This window comes from Hemiscyllium ocellatum, chromosome 6 (assembly GCF_020745735.1).
Source record: "Hemiscyllium ocellatum isolate sHemOce1 chromosome 6, sHemOce1.pat.X.cur, whole genome shotgun sequence".
Taxonomy (NCBI): Eukaryota; Metazoa; Chordata; class Chondrichthyes; order Orectolobiformes; family Hemiscylliidae; genus Hemiscyllium; species Hemiscyllium ocellatum.
The window spans coordinates 85,404,637-85,428,249 of record NC_083406.1 but is presented as its reverse complement, the minus strand read 5'-3'; the positions used below and the strand labels follow the sequence as shown (position 1 = coordinate 85,428,249).

Here is a 23,613-nt window from a genome sequence, read left to right as displayed (position 1 = left end):
TAAGATTTCCTTTCCTAAAATGGACTTTAATGGACCAAAGTTGTTGTTTAAAAAAAAGACAATCAGCAGTGGTCATGGTGGTTATCAAAGATAGAAACATAAATTAATCCTCAGTTAATACCCACTTCATGCATACAATGAATAAATGTGGAATCAGAAACACTTCTTGGAGTCAAATAGAACAATGGAGTGTGATGGATATTCACCCTTCTGTTCAAATGAGTGAAGTTGTAAAGATGTAAGAAAACTGGGATTGTCAGGATGAAACACTGAACTTTGGTACAGTGTGGATGTGATACACAAGATCTGCAGGAAGAAGTGCTGTTACTCACAAAATACTTCAATAGCAAACAAACAGGTGGAATGAGCAGTGGCTGACTGACATTTGTGGCAGAAGTTATCCCTTCACAAGCTGCCTAAGATTTCTTTAAAAAAAAATTATACTTATGCTTAGATACAAATATACTTACTCAGGCCTAACTCCAGTTGAACCTTTATCATCTGTAATGGATAAATATACACCCTATTAATGCATCTAATTGCACTTTTTAAAAAGCAACATTACATACAACAAAGCAGAACATTTACAAACGAACAAATGTCAAGGAGAATGGAACAGGCCCAGTTCCCCTTCAAAAGGGATTCAAAACATCCAAGCAATTACTAGAGGAGCAGAATCAATGGAATGCAAATTTGGGAGTTGGCTGTTACTTGTACTAGATTGAAGTTAGCCTGCAGAGAACACACAATCTTCTTTTTCTTATATTTACCCAAGTGCAACCCAGTATGGTTCAATTCTTATCTAAAGTACCCCTCATTTAACCATCTGCAAAATTTTACCTTTTCTGTGCACCCTCCAATCAGCTATATCAAAACAGCATTTTTGAAAAAAAATCCCATGCAGTGTTTTTCCCCCCCTCATGCTTTTACATTAATGAGCATCTCTTTAAAATCTCAGTTAACAGCATAGACAAAGAGATTTAGAACACTTAATTCCTGCTTAACTACCCACCCTCAAACAACATTTTTTCATTGAAATTTATAGATTTTGGATGTAGGTTTGTTCGCTGAGCTGAAAGGTTCATTTCCAGACGTCTCATTATCTTACTAGGTATCATCTTCAGTGGACCTCATGCGAAGCAATGCTGAAAACTCCTGCTTTCTATTTATAAATATTTCAGCATTGCTTCGCATGAGGTCCACTGATGATACCTCGTAAGATAATGAAACATCTGGAAATGAACCTTTCAGCTCAGCGAACAAACCTACATCCAAAACCTCAACCTGAGCTACAAATCTTTTCAAACTCACTATTTATAAATTTATATGCAAATTTTACAGGAGACATTCATCAAATAAAATAAAGGATGCTGTGTTAAAATGGTGGGGCCAAAGCAACTTGGCTCCTTCAAAATTCAAACTTGTGCTTCTGCCCAAATGTTTGATGTCTTCTTGTGTGATTTAACTTTGTCAAGATTGATGACAGTTAATTTTCCACTTTTGTTGCAACAACCAAAGATCCAATACATTTCCAAAATCAAAGCAGTAAACTCAAATATGATCTGCTCCTTCTAGTTCATGAGGTTGGCTCAATCTAAAGCTGATCAGATTTTTTATAATTCTTATTTACTCTCCACAAAATAGACAAAATATACACTTCAAGAAGGAAGAGAAACACAAATGACAAGAAAAGGGAGACAACTACTGAAGGATGGAGAGATCAGAAAAGATCTGGAAGAAAATTAAGAAGGGAAGAGAGAGGTATATATACACAAAGTCTTGACAAACTGTGGATTAAATGGCTGTGTTCTAAATTTTAGTGATTGGCAAAAAAAAGCATTAGGGAAGGGATTAGACTATCTTATAGTTCAGACATACCACTAGTTGTACCCATTGTTAGACAGATTCCTTGTAAGACTGAGGCTTTCTTTCGAACTGAAAAGTTGATTTAAATTTTTTGCACACCTATATTTCATATTACACTCGAGCATGTAAAGAAACAAAGTTTAAAAAGAAGATACAGATGTCTGGCGAGTTGACTTCTGACTCTGGAAAAACAACTTTCATAAACAGGGGTCAACTTACATGTGCAGTATAAAAGTGAACTGCTGACACAAGTGTCAGTGGCCATCATTTTGAAGGCCACCAACCTCCAATGTAGAGGGGCCTGGTCTTTGCCTCCTCCATATCTTAACAACATACTTCACATCATCTGCTTGATTCCTTGTGCCAGTTAGACCAAGAGATGCAGGAGCTAAAGTAGACTATTCGGTCCATCAAGTCAGTTCCAACATTGAGATCATGGCTGATCTGATGATCCTCAATTCCACTTCTCTGCCTTTATCCCACAGCCCTTACTGATAAAAATCAATCAGTCTGTTTCAGTGTTGAACATATTCAACAACCCTGCCTCTACAGCAAAGAATTTCAAGTATTCATTCCCCTCAGAAGAAATTTCTCCTTATCTCTAACATAACTGGGCAAACCGTCACTCTGATACTATGCCCTCTGGTTCTAGATTTTCCCATAAGTGGGAAAAAACAACCACTCAGCACCTAACCTGTCAAGTCCTCTAAGGATTTTGTCAGTTTCTTTTTGGTTGCCTTTCATTCTTCTAAATTCAGTGAGCACAAGCCCAACGTACTCAAACGCTCCTCATAACACAATCTGTCCATGCCTGCACTTAACCTAGCGAACATTCTCTGGATTGCCCCCAATGCCAGTATATTTTTCCTTAGATACAGAGATCAAGACTGTTCACAGTATTCTAAGTCTGGTTTAAGTAGTGCCCTGCTGTCACGCTCCATTCCCTTCAAAGTAAAAGGACAATATTGCATTTGTTTTCCCTTTTATGCTCTTAAGTTGGATGCTGGTTTTTATGATTTATGCACAAAGATTCTCAAATCCCTACGCTGCAGCTTTCTGCAGTCTCTCTCAATTTGAATAACATTCAGCTGTTGTATTCTTCCTGTTAAAGTGTGAAAACACATATTTGCCCCACATTATACTCCACCTACCAAGTTTTTGCCCAGTTTTAAGTTAATAGTAAGTAAACATGCATTTATGGGGTGAAAGATGCATGCCATGGTAAAGAAGAAAGGATTTTTAAAAAATATATATGTTTGAAGGTGAAAGAATTGAATCATTGTGGATTCAGGGTGGACCTATATATTGCAGATTATGGTACTTTAACCAAACTAATTGATCTTAACAATTTACAACTATGCAAACCCACTATTAGACAAAAAGAGGTCCAATATGGGGAGCTTCATTGTTTGATGTTGCAAGTTCATGAGACAGGGATAAAGGCAACAAGAACAAAGAAAGCAAGAAACTTCAATTTAATGACAAAACAAACAGGTCTTCATATTTCATGGTGTTACATTCAATTTCTTTTGTTCAAAATCAACTTAACAGTAACTTACAATCTTAACCTATAGCGGAATCAAAGTGCTCTAAAAGGATTCCTCCATTTAAATGTTTTAGGCCCAGTAGATGCAATTACTTAATGTTGTGAATTTAGCTGCTGTATAATTAAAAAGATATGAAGATGATCCCTGGTTACTACTCACTCTTCTTATCAGACGACCCACTGAAATCTATTCCACCAAGACCTTCACTGGCTGTAGTTGTTGGGGCAGCTGTAGATACCCCAAGATTCAACCCCAGTGATTGACCAAGTCCTAAAATTGAAAAAAAAAAGTGAAAACCTTGTGGCTGTTCAATTTAGTTATCAAAGCTTCAGAAGACTTTTAATTATATCCAAAAACACAGGATGAAAACATGCTACCTGGATATGATCAGTGTGCTGCTCATTATTCTAACAATCCAATTTACCTACTATAGGATCATGAGGAGGAAATAAATCTAATTGCAATATATTTCTGAAACTGACCATACTCTCACCTCCATCTTCAATATCTCTTTCCCTGGAAAAGGCCTCACACCTCTTATACTTTGATCATTGCTCTAGTATGCCCCCTATTTTGCTCCATATGTCCTAGAAGCTCAAATCCCAATGAATATAGCACACTGTTTTATCTTTGCCAAATTTGCTCATTACTCAAGGAACTTGGAAGGTCAGGATAATTCTGAGCTTCTCTGTTTTACTACCATATCTCTACCTGCCCCTTTCGTCCCTCTTCAAATGGTCCTTGCCATTAAGACTGCAACTGTCTGCTTCGCTGCCTTGGCCATGTCCCATGCTTCTTGATATCAACTAAACAACAGGTCATCTCAACCCCTTGAAGCTCTGAGCTCTTACTCTTCACTGGTTTACTTATTTCCTCATATCTTCTCCAAGCTCATCCATTAACTCTATCTCCTCCTCCTTTGGTCCAGTTTCACAAGGGACACCAACTCTCTGCTATCTCAACAAATCACCCATCTTCATAATGATTCTGAACAAATATGTTCCGAAGATGATCATGTAGTTAAACCTATCCCTAACTAAGCATACTGTCAGTAAAGCCAGTAGTGGTAATGAGCATTAGCATGATCCTACCAATAAATTTTGTTCAGTGTCACAATAGCCCACACATTCACCATTAAAAGGTATAATACTTTCCACTTTATAAAGCTTTATAGTGCCTTATTATTCCAAAGAGCTGCAAAATGAATGATTTAATTCTGAATTGCAGTCTCCTGATGTTCATTCTGAAGCCAGTTCAAAGTGGAAACTTGATGCAAATCCTACACTTAATAATAGATCTAGTTACAGAATGCAACATTACCAAGGTCTGAATCTTTCCAATCTAAAATCCAGTCTCCCAGGAATCCCTCTTCATACTCTTTGATCCAAACAAAAATAAATGAGCAATCTTTGTAATGCAAAAAGAAACCGAACAAGAAAATTCAGCAAACTAAATTAGAATTTAGCTTTGGAGACATGATGCATTTCAGCCCCTGCAGCACTTATTTGTCAGATTAAGGCCTCAAGCAAACCGGCAGACAATGCATGCTCCCTCCCCAAGGTTATTTGATCACAGGTGCATCAACAAGAGGAGGAAAGGCAGTGGAGTCTAATGGGCCACATCCCAGAGTTGCTATGGCCGCCTTGGTGTGGAGGTCTTGCTTCATAATACTCAGGTATTTCTAATCAACCTACTCAGAAGTTATTAAACAACTCTGCAGCATGTAGGCCTTGACCAGAGCTTCCTACCACTGCACCATAGGAACCTTTGTCCACTTCATGTGCTCCTTATATTTTCTAAATCGATCTGTTTAGAAATATCATTACAGACCTCTGGAGCAAGTGGGACTTGAATCCAAGACCTCTTGGTTCAGAAGCGGAGATACCCACTGCACAAGATTCCACAATTCTTTTTGTTTAAATTTCAGATGCAATTCAAATTTGACTGTGTCCCTTGGTATGCTTTGAATCCATATCATGAGAACATTGCAGCCTAGATCGCTAATCCAGTGAAATTATCACGACACAATTGCCCTCATCCATTTTCTAATCACCTATTTTTCTAATCAGCCTGTTCAGAGTTATCACACAGCACTTGAACTTACTACCACTATGCCACATGAGCCCCAACTTAATGTGCTCAAGGTACCTCAAATCAATGTCTTCCACCTATCTATCCCTAGCCTAATGATCCAATTAACATACTAATACACTGTATTTCCGTGAAAATTTCCTGCAGCTTGATGGATCCACAAATAGCAACTGGGAGAATGACCAGCAAAGTCAATTTTTGATGGTATTGGCTGATGGAAAAGGTGCAAGCCATTAAATCAGGGGAAACCATCTGTTCTTCTTCGAATACAGCCATGTGATTTTTCACAACCACTATGAAAGATATCTCAGTTTAACAGCTCATATGAAAAACAGCACATAGTCCAATTCCTAGCGATCCTACAATGCATTTATGTAGCATTCAAGCACTTATATGCAATAGACTTCCCATGGTTCACAGGGAGTATTATCAAACAAAACACATTAATCTACATTAGGAGGTACAGAGAAGCAGTGAGGAAATAGCTAGTGACAATGCACAAGATAGAAGTGCATAGATGTCTAAAGGTCTGTCGGGTAGGAAAAAGGGAAGAATTGTGGCCATGGTGGATATTTGAAAATAACAATTTAAAAAATTAAAATCAAGGTGCTGTCCATGTAAGATCCAGTGCAAGTCAGTGACCGTGGGCTTGAAGGTGAAGGTGTGAAATGAAGATACAGGCAGTAGAATTCTGTATTTTCTGATTTCAATTCATGAAGGGTGGAAGAGGAGATATGGCCAGACGATCAATGAATTGATGAGCTAATAACAAAATGGATGTGCATCACAAGAGGTTAGCTGAAGCAGGACAGAAATGAGTCAAGCTGGTGGATAGAAGCAGCATTTTGTGTGGTACAGAAATAGTTAAATACAGTATGAGGTCGATTTCAGACTTGGAAGGGAGAGGAATACGGGCTTGATATCAGAGCTTGTGGCAGTAACCCTTTTCCTATCAAATGGAAATTTCTGCTCAGAGGACAGGATATTAGGAGTAGGTCATTCAGCCTCTTGAGTCTGCTCCGCCATTTGGTATGATCATGGCTGATCTGCAGCTAAATTCCAAATGCCTGCCTAGCGCCCATATCAGTTGATAGCATTGTTTGAAAAAAAAATTTCTCTCAGATTTAAATGTAACAAGTGAATTAGCATCGCCATTCTTGTTGCTGGAATACAGGATTCCATCGTTGGTATGAGGCAGAAGATGTAAAAACTCTTTTGTGACATTGCATATTATCTGATCCAGTCTTGTGAGTGTGTTCTGAGAGACTTTGGAAAGGATCAAGTGAAAACACACACAGTCTGGAAATGACACGAGTTTAAGATCTTGAGGCATTGTTTTGGTCGGAGACATGCTGCCTACAATCCACCTAACAAGGTCTTAAGCTTCTCATGCCACTGGCCTTCTGACACACCTGCACATGGGTTGACAAGGGCACCCAGGTATTTCTCGATTTCTCTTGGGGGTATACAGGATATAAGGTCGTCACGAAGCTTCCAATTGTCAAAGAAATTGGATAGGAAGGTTTTCCTCTTAAAATATAAAGTGGAAGCCTTTTGTCTTTGAAATGTTGATATTGAAGTCCATATGATCACAGTATGATTGGAGCAGTTTTAGATTCCTTCCCATAGTGGTATGAGAGTCACTCAGAAGGACTATGTTGCCTGCAAAGGCCAAAGTTGCGCAGTTGACTCTTCTACCTCCCATCTCTTTCTCGTACTGGTATTATTGTCAGTGTCTCTTTTTGTTTGACCTCCGAGACCTTTCTGTTTTTTTTTGGTTGATCTCCACAGTTCATGGGTAGGTCAGTTACGTTTTCCATTAGTCCAATGCCTAGGGCCAGAACGTCCGGGTCATTCCTCACGCCCAAACAATCTTCAGCTTGTTTCAATCGGTCATCTACATCCCTCTGCTTTGCGTTCAAAGCTGGCGGTCTATGATGAGAGCTTTGGTGCGGGCTTGATTTCTCGGAATTAAGAGCACTCTCTGCCTTAGATTCATGCGAATTCTCTGCTACATTTACATTATTCGGAATTTTAACCTCTGCTGGGGTGTTCGCAAGGTTTCTGCTTTTATCAGAGATTTGCTTTGGTGTTTTGGTTTTGAGGATGCTAGCGATCTCCTTAATAATGAATCTACATCTTGCAAATCTCTTGTCTAGTTCCCTCAGGGGTGATACTTTTCTGGTAACTGTACTCGATCACTTCTTCCTGGTTCACCTCTGACCGTGAGTGCTGCTTTGATGTGATTTTCATTACGTAGACTGGGATGTTGATGCCTCTAGTGTCGGCCAGGTCCAGCTTGGTTGTAAACGGTTGGTCACACGCACTGCACAGAAAGTTTCCTGCTGGAGGTTGTTTTTAAAGTTTGCATTTAGCATAATGGCAGGAGATTGTGTGGTACTCTCCTGCTTTCTTGTAGAATGAACATTTTGTTCGAATTAGCAAATTTTGAGAAGATTGGGACAACACATCCATCCTAGGACAAGCCAAAAAGAGACACACACGAGAATTCCTAGAAGCATGGTATTCCAACGGGAACTCTATCAACAAACACATTGACTTGGATCCCATTTCTCACCCCCAAGAAAGATAACAGGAAATTACATCACCATAGGAAAGCCTCTCACCACAGGAAATGACATTACCAATCCAAGGAAACTCAAACATAAAAATAGAAAGTGGACTATATCACCAGTGTTTCCTTTGGAGACTCACTGAAGATGTCTCCTAGTATGCTGACAAAACGTCTAAAAAAGAACCTTCCGACTCTGAGCAAAGCTACACTCATTTTGTCCGAATGTTGATTATTTGACATACTTTGGTCAGATGGATCTTAAGTAGGCTCACAGTCACATTTAGTGCAGAACAACTGACCGAAAGGACAATGGATCACAACCTCTCAAACAGATGTTTTGCCTTATACCAGTTCGATAACAACTCCTTCTGTATACATATTCATCTCTGACATTATGCTATCAGTCTCAATTTCGTCCTCGTTTGACGAGTTCTCCGTTCCCGGTTTCAATATCTGATCATTCTTGAATAGTAATGCTTATAGTGTCCAGTGGGCCACCCACATGAGCTCTTCTACAACATTATCGGTGACATCCACTACTGGACTAACAGGTTCTTTGGATGGAACAATCAAACTCAGATCCAAGTAGGGCCAAGTGGTATTGTCTCAGTTTCAGTTCAGACTGGTCTTGTTGCCGGCTCTAGACAGCAGGCGTATTTGCAACTTAATTTAACACGGCTCGCAGTTGTGGACAAGGCTGCGGGGAGGTTGTTTCTCCATGATGCTTCCCAAGCGGACTGCTCCATCGAATGTGGAAAACTCATGCTTTTTTCTGTACGTGATACTGGAGTATCAGGATGTTGTGAAATTTGAAAGAGTGCAGAAAATATTTTCAAGGATGTTGCCAGGGTTGGAGGATTTGAACTTAGGGAGAGGTTGAAAAAGCTGGGGCCGTTTTCCCTGGAGCGACGAAGGCTGAGGGGTGACCTCAGAGGTTTATAAAATGAGGGGCATGGACAAGGTAAACAGACAAGGTTTTTTCCCTGGGGTGGGTTTTTTCCAGAATTAGAAGGCATTGGTTTAGGGTGAGGGGGGGTGGGGGGAAAGATATAAAAGGGACCTAAGGGGCAATTTTTTTTTAAAACGCAGAGTGTGGGGTGTGTATGAAAGGAGCTGTCAAAGGAAGTAGTGGAGGCTGGTACAATTGCAATTATTTAAAATGCATCTGGATGGGTATATGAATATGAAGGGTTTAAAGGAACATGGGCCAAGTGCTGGCAAATGGGACTAGGTTGGGTTGGGATATCTGATCAGCAAGAACAAGTTGGACCGAAGGGTCTGCTTCACTGTTACACATCTCTATGACTGCCATTTAAAAGGAACAGGGTTCATAGATCCATATAGCTGGACTGAGAATTGGACCAGCAGCCTAAGGAGTCAGAGAAAACAAAGGGGTAATCAGCAGCAATTTTGAGTGATGTCATTGAGGGATAGCATGTAAGAAAATAAAACAGGATGGAGGAAAGCAACTAAAAAAGTCCTTGGGGGTGACTCCAGAGGTAACTGTGTCATAACAGGATGTTAAGCTTTTGCTCATGGTTCTCAGCCTACAGCTTATAGAATGGAATGGAACCAGCGAAGGTCACCCAGCTGGTTGACAATATCAAAAACTTCAGATATGCCAAGGATGAGGGTAAATAATTTACGTTAACCACAGTCACATAGGATGTTGTATGATTTGCATAATTTCCATTTTAACACTGGCTGAGATGGAAGCCTAAAAATCAGAGATGACTTCAATACCCTATAATCTGCTCAAGACCTACAGAAGCACTTCTTCCAACAAACATGTATGGAATGAGCTGCCAGAGGAAATGGTGGAGGCTAGTACAATTGCAACATTCAAAAGCCATCTGGATGGGTATATGAATAGGAAGGGTTTGGAGGGATATGGGCTAGGTGCTGGCAGGTGAGACTAGATTGGGTTGGGATATCTGGTCAGCATGGATGAGTTGGACCGAAGGGTCTGTTACAGTGCTGTACATCTCTATGACTAAGACTCTATAACCACCTGACTGATTTCATATTACCAACTAAATTTCAAATATGAACAAGCATCTGAGAATTAACAGACAGCATGAAATATTAACAAAACTGCAGCAATGTTGCTTCAACTATCACATTTTTCAAACAAATTACTTCATGTAAATTAACTTCAAATTCCATTCAATGAAGTGAACAAAGTTGAAAATGGCTGTAGAAGTTTCTAAAAATTTATATTTGATAACAAACATGCATACACTCACATACAAAATCTTGAAAATGCTGTAATAGCATACTGACCTGCAGCGGAAGTGCTTGCACCCTGAAAGAGGCTGCCACTTAAACCAGTCAAAGCCCCTCCCAATGTTAAGCCTGTTGACACTGTTGCAGTGGATGTGGGTGCTCCACCCAAATTTAACGCAAATCCTGTAGTGCCTGCGCAGAACCAGTTATTGGTAAATTACATGCAAACATAAATAAAGAAGCAAGAGTAGGCCATTTGGGCCCTCTAACTGGCTCAGTGACTCAATATAGCCATAGCTGACTGAATTGTGGCCTCAGTATCAGAGGTACACAAAGGAATGGGGATGTGAATCAGGTGAGGACAGAACCACACGGTGTTAGGAGAGGGTGCAAACATTGTAATAAGGTATAGGGGAGGGAAGAAATGCCAGAGACACAGAGGAAACAATTGAGCAGCAGTGAGAGATTGGAAGTGATAGAGTGCAAATGAGAGATCAGGTGTTAAAAAATGCTGGGGTGCAGGTGGTATGGTTGGGGAAAGAGCAACACAATTGGAGCAAGTTCCATCAGAGGGTGCAGGAAGTGATATGAGGATAGTCTGGATAGGAAGTGGGATCAGTGTTTTGAGGATTTCTCAGACAATTCCTGCTGTTACTCATTGTTTTGTCCCAGAGATTGACTGTGGGAGAAGGATAGGACAAATACCTCGTCAAATTTAGGATACGATAGTCAGTCTTAAAGATATTCTGAGAAGGTACCTGGGAAACTTAACTCTATCCACTGGAAGTTCAAACTTCCATGGTAAATGCAATGCATGCTTGTGGGTTGACGCTTCCTCTGGGTCCCAATGTACTATAGGGAAGATCTTAACATGCCTTTGATTTAGTGAAAATCCCACTAAATTGCAAGATGGTGACTGTTAAAGGGAAAAAAAAAATTTTTTTCAAAACAGCCTTTCAGGCTCAGGAAAGGAGGGTGTAACAAGAGAAACAGCATAAATAAATTGGAAATTTAAGTGGAATGACCCCTAAAGACCAACAAGGCTGCCTTTGTGTTGATCCTCAGCAGGTAAGAGAGGTATTAAATGAATATTTCACGTCAGTTTTTCCTTGGATAAAGAAATGAAAGCTAGAGAACTCAGGGAAGTGTTTTCAAAACACTTCCCTGAGTTCACATTACAGAAATATAAATGCTGGAGGTTTCAGAAAATAAAGATGGACACATTTCTGGGACCTGATCTAGTGCATCCCATGATGTTGTGGGAAGTTAGGGAGGAAATAATGGGGCCCCTAGCAGAAATCTGTATCATCTACAACCACAGGTGAGGTACCAGAGGACTGGAGAGTGGCTAACATTTTGTCTTTATTTTGAGAAAGGCTGTAAAGAAAAGCCTGGGAACTATAGATCTGAGAGTCTGACATTGTTGTGGGTAAATAGTTGGTGGCGATTCCAAAAAATAAGATTTACATGCATTTGGGGGCGTCAAAACTAGGTGGCATATCTTTAAAGTGAGAGAAGAAACTTTTTTTTTAAAAAAAAGGACATTAAAGACAATATTTTTACACAGAATGGTTAGTGTGTGGAATGAACTGCCAGAGGAAGTGGTGGATGCAAGTACAGTTACAACATTTGAAAGACATTCGGATAAGCGTATGAATAGAACCATCTTGGAGGAATATAGGCCAAACACAGGTAGGTGAGACTAGTTTAGTTTGAGAACATGGTGAGCATTATCTAGTTGGACTGAAGGGTCATGCTATATGACTCTATGACCAGGAAGCATGAACACCAAAGCTTACCTGTTGTAGATGTTGGCAGTGCAGATGAAAGGCACAATCCTCCAGTGGTAGAAGGTGCAATAGGCATCGCAAAAGGTGTTGCTGAACCTGCTGGTTTGTTGAATCCTAAACTAAAACCAGCTAATGCTGTGGTTGCAGGAGTTCCTAAAAAAAAGAATTGAGTCAAGACCAATTCAAATATAACAAATAATGTTACAATGCAACAAATTATTAGGATGACCAGATTACAAACTAAACCATGTTTAAAAAGAAAGAATAGGAAGATGTTTACTAAAATAGTTTGTTAACCAGCTTAACACTTCATTAATTGATTAAAAAAAACTTACCCAAAGTTAGCCCTGTTGTTGCTGCCGTTGTTGTCGTCCCTGCAATTTAAAAAAAGGCCACAATATAAATGGCAAAGTTTTGATTCTCCATAATCATAAGACACTAAAGTCAACACACTGTCAACCAGACAAAACAGAATTCAAACACAGACCCGGAATGGAACATGAAGTCCTTCAATTTCTATCGCTCTGTAATTATTCTAAGTCTGAATTATCTTTCAACAAGATGAAAACAATTCACAAGGTGGAAACAAATGTTTGTTCAAGATATTGATTTTACTTCAGCAAAATACATGTGTTCAGATTTAGTTATCTCCATTATACTAGTCATGATTTGGAGGTGCTGGTGTTGACCTGCGGTGTACACGTCAGCAGTCAATCTCGGACTTTCAGGTGACCATTCTCCAAGGTGGACTTCAGGATAGACAACAATGCAAAGTGGCTGAGCAGAGGCTGATAGCCAAGTTCAGTACCCATGGGAATGGCCTCAACCAGGACCTTGGGTTCATATCACACTCCAGGTGACCCCTGTACGCACACACCCACTCACGCAGACCTTCTCACACATACATTCCCACATTCAACCTATCACACTTATACCCTTTACACTCTCACACGCTCACACGTTCCCTGCCACACCCATCCCCACAGACACATTTGTGGGGTGAATTTGTACTTGCAGAATTACATTTTATTTTGCTCAAAAACTGCATGAATCCATGTCAGATTTTGTAAATCCTTTTTTTAAAAAAAAGATTAGAACTAGTCTGAACACTGGGGCACAGAGAGCCTCACACAGGGCACCTCGCACCTTCAATGCATTATCTGGATTGTTGCATTGTTATGCGTTGGAATGCACTTGAATACATTGTTAAAGTTCACTTGAGAATGTAACTCTGAAAGTTTCAGAATTTACATACGAAAGAACTGAAAGCAATGTGCCCATTCTAAAAGATGAGAGATTTAACAAACAAGCCAGGTCTTTTTCAATATATAATTTCAGTTATATCACACTGTAAACCTTTGCTATAAATTCTGTGTCTTACGATCTCATACTCCACAACCACCTGATGAAGGAGCAGTGCTCCGAAAGCTAATGCTTCCAAATAAGCCTGTTGGACTATAACCTGGTGTTGTGTGATTTTTAAACTCCATTATAGTAATAACACTTAAGTTATGGGAATGGTTAAATGTAAAATCATTAGGAAAAAAGATTTAGTTATATGCAAATTCTAAAAATTGTAGTTGCAATACTGAAGGAAAAAAAGTTGCAGGCTTATGTAGCTTTTCAGAAATCTACTGCAACTTGGGGCCATACATCTAGGATTAGCATTAAAACATAATGGGGCAGTCAGACGAACTTGTCGTCAAGTGGACAGAGCTACCATAATACAAAATGCATTACAAGGACTAGTAATTGAAGCCAGGTCAAATCAAATATTTCAGAGAATCAAAGAAGACCACTGAATGTGTGGACTACAAAGAATTCAATGGATATTTGCAACTTAGACAAAAAGCAGAGGTGCTTCATCTATTCATGTACAAACGTGATAAATGGTCAGAGCCTGGGAAGTGCTGAGGATCAGGAGCCTTGATGTGCACGCACTCTCATCCCTGAAGGTAGCAGGACAGGTAAAGTGGTTAAAGCAACATATGGGTTACTTGCCTTAAATAGCTCAGGTAAAGAGTTCAAGAGCAGGGAGGTGATGCTGGAAGCGTCTAAAATGTTGGTTTAGCCACAGCTAGGATATTGGAGGCAGCCCTGGAATCCACATAAAAGGAGGGTTGGGATTGCACTGGAGAGGGTGCAATAAAGTCCATAAACCATTTAAAGGTGGCAGGATACATAGAGAATTGCTAAGAAAGCACACATTATTCTAAGATTCATAAATAAAGGCATAAAAGTACAAGAGCAAGTACAAGAACTTATACAAGATATTGGTTAGACCTCAGCTAGATTACTGTGTACAATTCTGGGTGCCACTATTTAGCAAGTACTTGCATCTGAGACAGAGCAGACAGTATTTACAAGAGCGGTTCCAGGAATGAGGCACTTCAATAATGAGGATAGACTGGACCTTGTACAGGGCTGAAAGTTCTCAGGTCACAAAATGAGATTTGCCTACATGTGAAACTTTTGACAGGATATGCAATTTTTAAATCTGTGATGTTCTATCTACTTATTTCCTCTTGGAATGATATGTCCTGGCTTCAAACAGTCTTCCTTACAAACCATCCAGCTGTGGAAAAATTCAAGTAAAATTGACATTAGGTATTGAATGAGATTAGACAGTTTAAAAGCAAATAATAATGGATAAAGCAAAAGGATAAACAAATTCAGTCAGCAAAGGTTCCCAGATTCATTTTTGAATAAAATTCATTTATAAGCATGAACATTTGTTACTGCTGTAGCATGCATTTTCCACCTTAACAACATTCTCCATCCTGTTTCAGTGGTAAAAAGGTCACATATGAAGAACAGGAATACAAACTGGGGACTAAAGCAACAATAAAAAATTTTAATTCACCTGTTGAGGTAACTCCAAATGAGAATCCAGTAGTTTGTTTCTGCCCAAACAGTCCACTCCCAAGGCCACCAAATGTTGCAGTTGTGGTTGTGGTTGCAGTTGTGGTACCAAGATTTCCAAAACTAAATCCCCCTGTGGTACCAGGATTGCTGCAATCAGATAGGGGGTAAATGTTAGTCATCAGAAGGTCAAACTTACGACTAGCCATACATTTCATATTGCACTTTTATGTTTCATACCACCTTCTGGCTAACAATTATATAAAGCATTAACGTATATTCTGCAGCCATCGTTATATTTCAAGACTAACTTATAAATATAAGATGGTGCAAGACAACAGAAAAAAAACATTATGTAGCAAAAAGTTTCAAATGTTGAGTAGGATAGATGTGGAGGAATATGGACCAGGAGCAGACAGGTGTGATTAGTTTAGTTTGGGATTATGTTCAGGCATATGTTGGGATTAAGATAGGTTATCATTTGAAGAACACTACTTCTGCAGATGTGAAAAACCAAAGAAATCTAAAAGAAAATGAGAAGGAATTCATATGTGGCCAGTAAACTGCTTACATGAAAAGATAGATGTTATTCAACTATACAAAAAGACCACCACAGACAGGAAGATTAACAAAAAAACATCAAATAGCCAAGAAAATTAAAAGCACAAAAAAAAGGGCAGGAATAAAGAAATTGAGTCAGAAGTGGGAGGACATGGATTAGAAAGGAGAGAACCTAAAATGAAAATGTATTGCTGAATTGGCAAAAAAAATGTTACCAATGGCTACGTTTAGTTACTATAATCAAGATCCATTCCAAATAACTACATTTGTATAAGTTATTCAATCAAATTGTTAACAGCAAAGACCTGCAATTATCTTGCACGATTGAACTTCAAACACTTTCTCTAGATGCATCATGTAAAAGAAAAACAAATTATAATTATATCCCAAGAGCTACTGTAATTCAAGTGGATACTGCATGACAAATCCAATTAAGCAAATTTAAGGTGGTGGATGAGGTGCCAATTAAAAAGCAGATTGTTGACCTTCCCAGGTCCTGTTGGATCTGCACTCATCCAGGGAAGTGGGCGTTGTAAATAGTAGATAAACTTCAGGGAAGTAGAAGATGTGTTACATGCCTCAGACTTTCCAATCTCTGACCCCACTGTTTTAGTTATGCTGTGTATGTGCCTGGATCAGTTCAGTTCAGTTTCTGATAAATAGTAATCCCCAGTTGAAAGTAATTCAGCAATCATAATAGAATTGAAGATCAAGCAGAGATGGTTAGCTTTTTGTTGCAAATGGTATTGCCTGGCACATGTGGTGTGATTATGACTTGCCACTTGTCAGCCCTAGCCTGGAAGTTGGTAACATCTTGCTGTACATGGACAGAGATGTTTTCATTAATGAAAGAAATAAATCTGCAATCATGACAGTCTTCTCCAAGTATGCAGTAAATGCTCAAAGTAGAGCAGATCAGTAATTTAGGCATAGGCATCAACTTAAAAACACTTGCAAACAATAGGGCAGAAAAGAAATCTGGAGAGAAATACTATTCGTGAAATTATAACTAAATTCCGATATTTGGCTCATCAAAATGAGCAATCTTGTCTATCCCGATGAAAAATCAGAAAAATAGTATTTGCAACAGCATATTATTCAGCAATAATACACAAAAATTACAAAGGTTTGTGTTGACGTTCCATCATATTAGTGTTCTTGGGATACGGCAACTCTTGCAAGGCTGTATTTATTGCTCATTCCACAGTGTCCAAGGAGAAGTGGAAGTAGATACCTTTGACATAAAGGCAATATTTAGCAAAATCGAGAGTGTGGTGCTGGAAAAGCAAAGCAGTTCAGGCAGCATCCAAGGAGCAGGAGAATCGACGGTTTGGACACCCCCTGCTCCTCGGATGCTTTTACTTTGCTTTTCCAGCCCCACAATCTTGATTCTAATCTCTAGCATCTGCAGTCCTCACTTGCTCCTAATATTAAGCAGAGCATGGCACTGGAGAACCCTACAAAAGAAAATGGAGGTCAAATGGGGTTAATAGTGAAATGTTCGGGTAAAAAAATGAGGTCTGCAGATGCTGGAGATCACAGCTGAAAATGTGTTGCTGGTTAAAGCACAGCAGGTCAGGCAGCATCCAAGGAATAGGAAATTCGACGTTTCGGGCATAAGCCCTTCATCAGGGCTCCTGTTCTACACAGTCACAGACAGCAGAACAATAGTCATTGCTAAAAGAGACCAATCACTTCAGTGCAAACCATGCTGGAGGACTTTATTTAAAAAATCCTCAGTTCAATCATCTTCAATTGCTCTACCTGCAACATTCCCTTCAAAACCAGGTCAAGATTTGAGGTGTTGGACGATGATGCTACAGTATTCAACTCCACATACAATTCCAATAATGAAGCAGCCATTAAACAGGACCTGGTCAATATCCAAGCTAGAGCGGGCACCCAACAAATGGAAGTCCATCTCAAACGGCAAATAGCCAGCCACCATGCTATGACTTTCAAAATTGGCCTAAACCCCAGACTTCCCCATCTCAACCAGCACTACGCTATCCTGGAGATTATCTTTGACCAGATGCTTACATTGAACAGCCAGATCAACACATTGACAAAAGAGCAAATCAGAGACTAGTTTGAATAAGAGAACAGGAATGACAAAATGGAACCAAAAAATGCGGGACATGATTAGCAAGAGCCTTGAAAACTGGGAGATGACCAAACATACAAAATGGAGAAAATTAAGGCAAACAAAATATGAAAAGCTAAGAAGTCAACTATTATGACCATACAAAAACACAGCTGACAAATTATATTTATTTGCACTAACCCAGACTCCTGTTCAGTGAACACATACCAGATTCAATTCTTATCTGGAGCCAAGTGAGATTGCTTAAAAAAAAAACAAAGCAACATGATGCATACTGACCAACAATGCAGGTTAAAAATGTTACCAACATCACAGTATAAATCACTGCACACCACTGTTAGCTAGAAGGAAGGGTAAAGTTCAAAATGATCACATGTTCATTATTGGCTAGTAAAATTAGTCCAAATGAAAGGATCTATTTCTCTTAATTTTAAAATTGGGGATACGACAAATTTAGGTAAAAAGCATTGGTACTTCCAATGTCTATAATTTCCATTTGTATACATTACTAATATTAATCCAGTGGTCACATTTCAACTTGTAAAAAAAAATCAACTTGTCTCCATAATCCAAAATTGGCCTAACTCTACACAGACATCTGCTTATGTAACCTATAAAAGCCGTGTTACAACACAGTGGTAAACCCTTCTGCTAATTAAACCAAACAGACAGAAAAGCTCACCTCGCCTCATAATCTGTTAGAGTATGAGTGACAGAGAACTCCTCAAATTCCACTATTTAAAAGGAAAAGTTACAATTTTATTCTTGAACTCTAAAAATGAACATTAAACCACAACTATTTACAACTCTACACCTCCTTTCGCTTAAAGCTTTGTTATCTACCTCCCACTCTATAATAACATCCTGATCTAATAAAAGCCTCTATTAAATTTACAGCAACTCAATTTTCAAAACCAGACAGCCGCTGTCTTCTCTAGTGTCTGTCTTCCTCTGTTTGTAGATCTCCCTGGGTCATCTTTGGTCTTCTACTGCAAAGACGTTTCATATGAAAAAAGTGAAAAATAAACAACTCTTTGATAGAGATGTTTTTCTGGCAGTTGGTGCTCTCTCTCCCTCTGGCTAACTCTCAAACTGCCAGCTTATTTATACTCCAAACATCAGATCATCTCATTGGTTTGATGTCAAAACAGTAAAATTCAAATGCAATTGGGTTTTACTATCCTGGGGCATAATTTAAATTGATTGGTTGAATTCAAATGGTGGTCAAAACAATTGAGGTATCTTGTTTACAGCTTAATGTTAAACATTTTCAATTTTCCAATACACTCATACTGCTAGTCAGTCACATGACTGCCAAAACAGCCTTCACTATCTCCTAAAGGCACAGTACATGCCCTCAACTTCACAACAACCGAGCTGGGCATGAATAACTTAAATTTCTATTTCAAACCTGGTTTCAAAACTTTGTTTTACTTTTGTTCAAGTTACATTAATCTAGCATAATGCTAAAAGCATTGTATGACGTCAGATTATGCACGTTACAATTATAAGGATTAATTCCAAAACCTAACAGTCATTAAGCTAAAATGAAGGAGATAGTGTGCTCTGTTCTGAAGTCTCACTGGCAGCAAACTGTAAACTGCTCATTCACTCCCAATATAAGAAAACTGGGAATTTGCTATATCAAGCATTGTTTTTCAGTAATTTACCTGAGTGCAAGGCCCAAGTTAATTATGCTATCTTGAAGACAGGCTTTGAGAGAGCTAGGCTTTGTTAGATACCCCAGAAACTCTCATAGGAGGTTAATTTGCCGGCACTTGGGAAAGAGAAGTAGCAGCTAGAGGCCAAATGCATGGATGGTGCACCATGCCAGAATGTGGCTAGAATCTTGCACTTGGATTGAAAGGACCAAATTTTAAAAGTCAAAACATGCTGGAAGATTTACCCAGCTTACGGGAAAGGGAAGGACTCTACTAATACTCACAGTGAAGGACCATTTGACTTAAAAGTGACAGGCAATTAAAGACCAGAAATAAAACCTCAGGAACCAAGAATCACTTTGGACAAATTCTAGAGGAATTGAATGTCCACTTAGAAAAGGGTAGCGGATACGACTGAACCTAAACAGACACATTGATGTAGGAAATACAGCTCTGCAATGTTATACAGGTTGTGAAAAAAAAATTAGCAAAGAAAGTGAATGTAGGTTTGCTCGCTGAGCTGGAAGGTTCGCTTTCAAATGTTTCATCACCATACTAGGTAACATTATCAGTGAATCTCATGAACATCAACTAGCCACAAAAAGACATGACCCACTCTCACTAGTACCCTTACATATGGTTGAGGAAGGACACCACTTCGACTGGGACAACATATCCATCCTAGGACAAGCCAAACAGAGACACGCACGAGAATTCCTAGAAGCATGGCATTCCAACCGGAAATCTATCAAATATGTTGACTTGGATCCCATCGATCACCCCATGATAAAAAGAACAGGACCACAGGAAATGACATGACCTACCCAAGGAAACCTAAACACACAAATAAAAAGCAGGCCATGTCACCAGTGCATCATTCGGAGGCTCACTGAAGCTGTTACCTAATATGGTTGAGTCAGTTTCCTCGGATGGTGAAGGCTAACACGAAGGGACATAGCTTTAGATTTAGGACAGATATCAAGGGTAGTTTCTTTACTCAGAGTAGTAGAGCATGGAATGGCCTGCCTGCAACAGTAGTTGACTCGCTGATATTAAGGACATTTAAAATGGGTATCGGACATACATAGGGATAATAATGGAATGGGATAGGTTAGATGGGCAGATTAATTTCACAGGTCAGCGCAACAACAAGGGCCAAAGGGCTTAAACTGCGCTGTAAGGTTCTATGGTGACAAAACGTCTGAAAATAAACCTGCCAGCTCAGTGAGCAAATCTACAACCAGAACCTCAACCTGAGCTACAAATCTTCTCAAAACCTGCCACAGAAGAAAATCTTCTGTACCAGAAGTCCAATGCACAATGGCAGAATGAGTGGAATGATTTTTCTCTGCTCTTATGACTCTAATATATCAGCTATGGGGCAAATCTGCCAGATCTTTTAGTAAGCACGCTGTTCAACTTTCAGAATAAGCATCGTCTTACATCAAGAGACAGCGCGAGAACAAGACCTTTTCTAAAAGGTTGCTCAATTTTTTATAAGCAATAATTGAGCACAATAGAGTCTCACAAAATCACAAGGTAAACACGCCATTGCACAAACTGTCCGAAACTTTGATTTATCCAGTTTTCATTCATGTTACTGAATGCAACCATTTTAACTTTTCAATCTTAAAGTTTCATTAAAAAAAAAAGTAACTGTTCTTGGGAGTTTCTTGCAATGGTTAACAAAGGTTGATTTAAAGACTCATGGTAGAAAAATTGGAAAGATGTTTAAAATTAAGCTCTAAAAATATTTTATAATATTTGATCAATATTTGAACCTTGAGAAAGGAAAAGGTAAGCCAATCTGATTGAGCTGGCTAGGATTCAGTAACAAAGGAAGCAACATGAGAAATAAAGCTAAAAATGATAAATAAAAAAAACTTGAAAATGTATCAGATTTAATTCCTGACTTTGATTTGACAAGGAATATTGACCTACAACTGAAATGTTATACAGAGTTATAAAGAATGTTTGGTAGAACATTTAGAAATACATAAAGTCAGGCAGCATGGCTTCACGAGGAGAAACATCATGTTTTATAAAATTAGTAGAATTCTTAAAGGAGGTAACAAGCAAGTCAGATAAAGGCCATGATAAATTTAATTGCTTCATTTGTTTCAAAACAGAACGCAACTAAAACTTTGGAAATACACAGAAGTTCCATGTGATCAAATGTGATGGTCAAATCTATATAAGAAAGATGGGAAACATTACAACGGGTGTACAAAAGATTTATAAGCATGATCCCAAGTCTGAGACTTTAGTTAATGGACAGAATGGTAAAGCTGGGGTTTTCCTGAAAAACGTGAAGGTTGACAGGAGTTTTGATCAGAATTGTTTAATGCCTAGAAAGCGCAGACAAACAAAATGACTGGGGTGCAGGTGCATTGTACGATGAACATAGAAACACAGTCGGACAAAGTGGTGAAGGCTGCACTTGGCACGCTTGCCTTATTGGTCAGAACACTGAGTATAGGAGTTGGAATGTCATGTTGCAGCTATACAGGACATGGTGAGGCCACTTTTAGAATACTGCATACAATTCTGGTCACCCTTTTAAGATGTTGTTAAACTTGAGAAAGTGCAGCAAAGATTTACAAGGATGTTGCCAGGACTGTAGAATTTGAGTTAAACGGAGAGGCATCATTCCTTGGACTGTCAGAGGCTGAGGGATGCCTTTATAGAGGTTTATAAAATCATGAGGGCATGGATGGAATGAACAATCAAGGTCATTTTCCTCAGGGGAGTCCAAAACTAGTGGGCGTGAGTTTAAGGTAAGAGGGGAAAGATTTAAAATGACCTAAAGCTCATTTTCATACAGAGGGTGGAAGTGTATGGGATGAGTGCCACGCAAAGTAGTGGAAATGAGCACAATTACAACAAATAAAAAAGGCATCTGGATGAATACATAAAGGTTTAGAGGGATATGGGCCAAATGCTAGCAAAATGGGACTGGGTCAAATTTGGATGTCTGGTCAGCATAGACACGTTGAACAAAAGGGTCTGTTTCCATGCCGTACAACTCGATGATTCTGTCAGAAGGGACGTGGACAGATTTGATTTCAAAACAATTCCATTGGCTGAAGGATTAAGAAGGGGCCATAGAACTAAGGGATTTGGTAAAGAACAGACAGATCTGGGCATATTTTGTGACGATGGCGGAGTAGAATCAAATGTGACTTTCAAGAGGAATCTGAACATTATTTGAAGGGGAAAATAAAACTATCTGAAAAAATATGGGGAATGAATTAAACAGTTACAGGTACGGACTCAAAGGGTCGAATAACCTTTTTCTGTTCACCAAACATTACCATGAATAAAGTTTAACATATACAATAAGAAGTCTGGTGCAATAGTTCTCAAAGTTTGCAATTCTACAGATAAAAACTAAATTGGAGAACTCACGAAATGATTTTAAAACTGATCACACACAACTTAAACTTTCCAATGGGGAATTAGAAGGATATGAGCCAAATTGGACTAGGTTAGGATGCAGTTAGGACGAGGCACGGACCAGTTGGACCGAAGGGTCTGCTTCGCCGCTGCACGATTCCATGATGACTATTATTTTGTCGAATGCATGCGTGAGGTAACTTAGTGACCCGGACACAAGTTTGCTTACGACTTCGATCCATCAGTTCCCGGTTGAAATGAAACAGAACAAAAGCCAGAGATGCGTCGCCGTTAGTTAGTTACCTGGACGCTCCGAGGGTGAAGCCGCCAGTGTTACCGGCCGCAGTACCGAAACCAAATCCGGTTGTCATCCTGTATTTCTGGACGAGCTGGAGCTGAACCGTGGCCCTGCTGCGGAAGGCGCCGCTTTCTCGTGGTTACAACAGGCCTCCCTTCCACACAGAGGAAACACAAAAGGCCGTTTGAAAGACAAAGAATCTGCAAACTAACTACCAGATAGATAGTGCCATTAAATAAGGAGAAAATAATAGGTCAAAGAAGTTTCCGCTCTCTCTTTTTAAATTAATCATCGATTCCGCGGGTTTCCTGCAGCTCGGCTCATGAGAGGAAGTTGCCCGCTTTCCATGTACGGCATGTCGGGATACTGGAGGACTGTGGGGGGGAGGAGTCAGTCATCCAGGTGGGGGATGTGTTGGGGGTGGGGGGGAGAGAGGAGGAGGGGATGTCTTGGTGTAGAGAGACTTTGAGGGTGGGTTGATCATGTCACAGGGCATTGTGAGGGGGTGGGACCAGGCCAATTGGAGGATGACCTAGTGAAAGTGAAGACGCTGGAGGACCAGGTGGTGTGGGTACGCTCACTTACTGCACTCTATTCAAAATGATGTGGCAGAGCATAATCGAGGTCATAGAGATG

The 23,613-nt window shown here is 39.5% G+C and overlaps 1 protein-coding gene across 2 annotated transcripts in view; it reads right to left on the bottom strand.

Annotated features, from left to right (window-relative positions):
* The window catches only part of nup58 (nucleoporin 58), a 58,742-nt gene extending 35,416 nt beyond the window's left edge, over nucleotides 1-23,326 (bottom strand). For both annotated transcript variants that reach the window (XM_060826739.1, XM_060826740.1), the window contains exons 1-7: nucleotides 22,983-23,326; nucleotides 14,959-15,107; nucleotides 12,431-12,469; nucleotides 12,105-12,248; nucleotides 10,363-10,497; nucleotides 3,573-3,683; nucleotides 471-501 (exon numbers count right to left, since the gene is read on the bottom strand). In XM_060826739.1, the coding sequence (XP_060682722.1) occupies nucleotides 471-501; nucleotides 3,573-3,683; nucleotides 10,363-10,497; nucleotides 12,105-12,248; nucleotides 12,431-12,469; nucleotides 14,959-15,107; nucleotides 22,983-23,050 (677 nt within the window). In that variant the 5' untranslated portion in view covers nucleotides 23,051-23,326. The remainder of the gene's footprint in view (nucleotides 1-470; nucleotides 502-3,572; nucleotides 3,684-10,362; nucleotides 10,498-12,104; nucleotides 12,249-12,430; nucleotides 12,470-14,958; nucleotides 15,108-22,982) is intronic.
* Nucleotides 23,327-23,613: the final 287 nt, after the last annotated feature.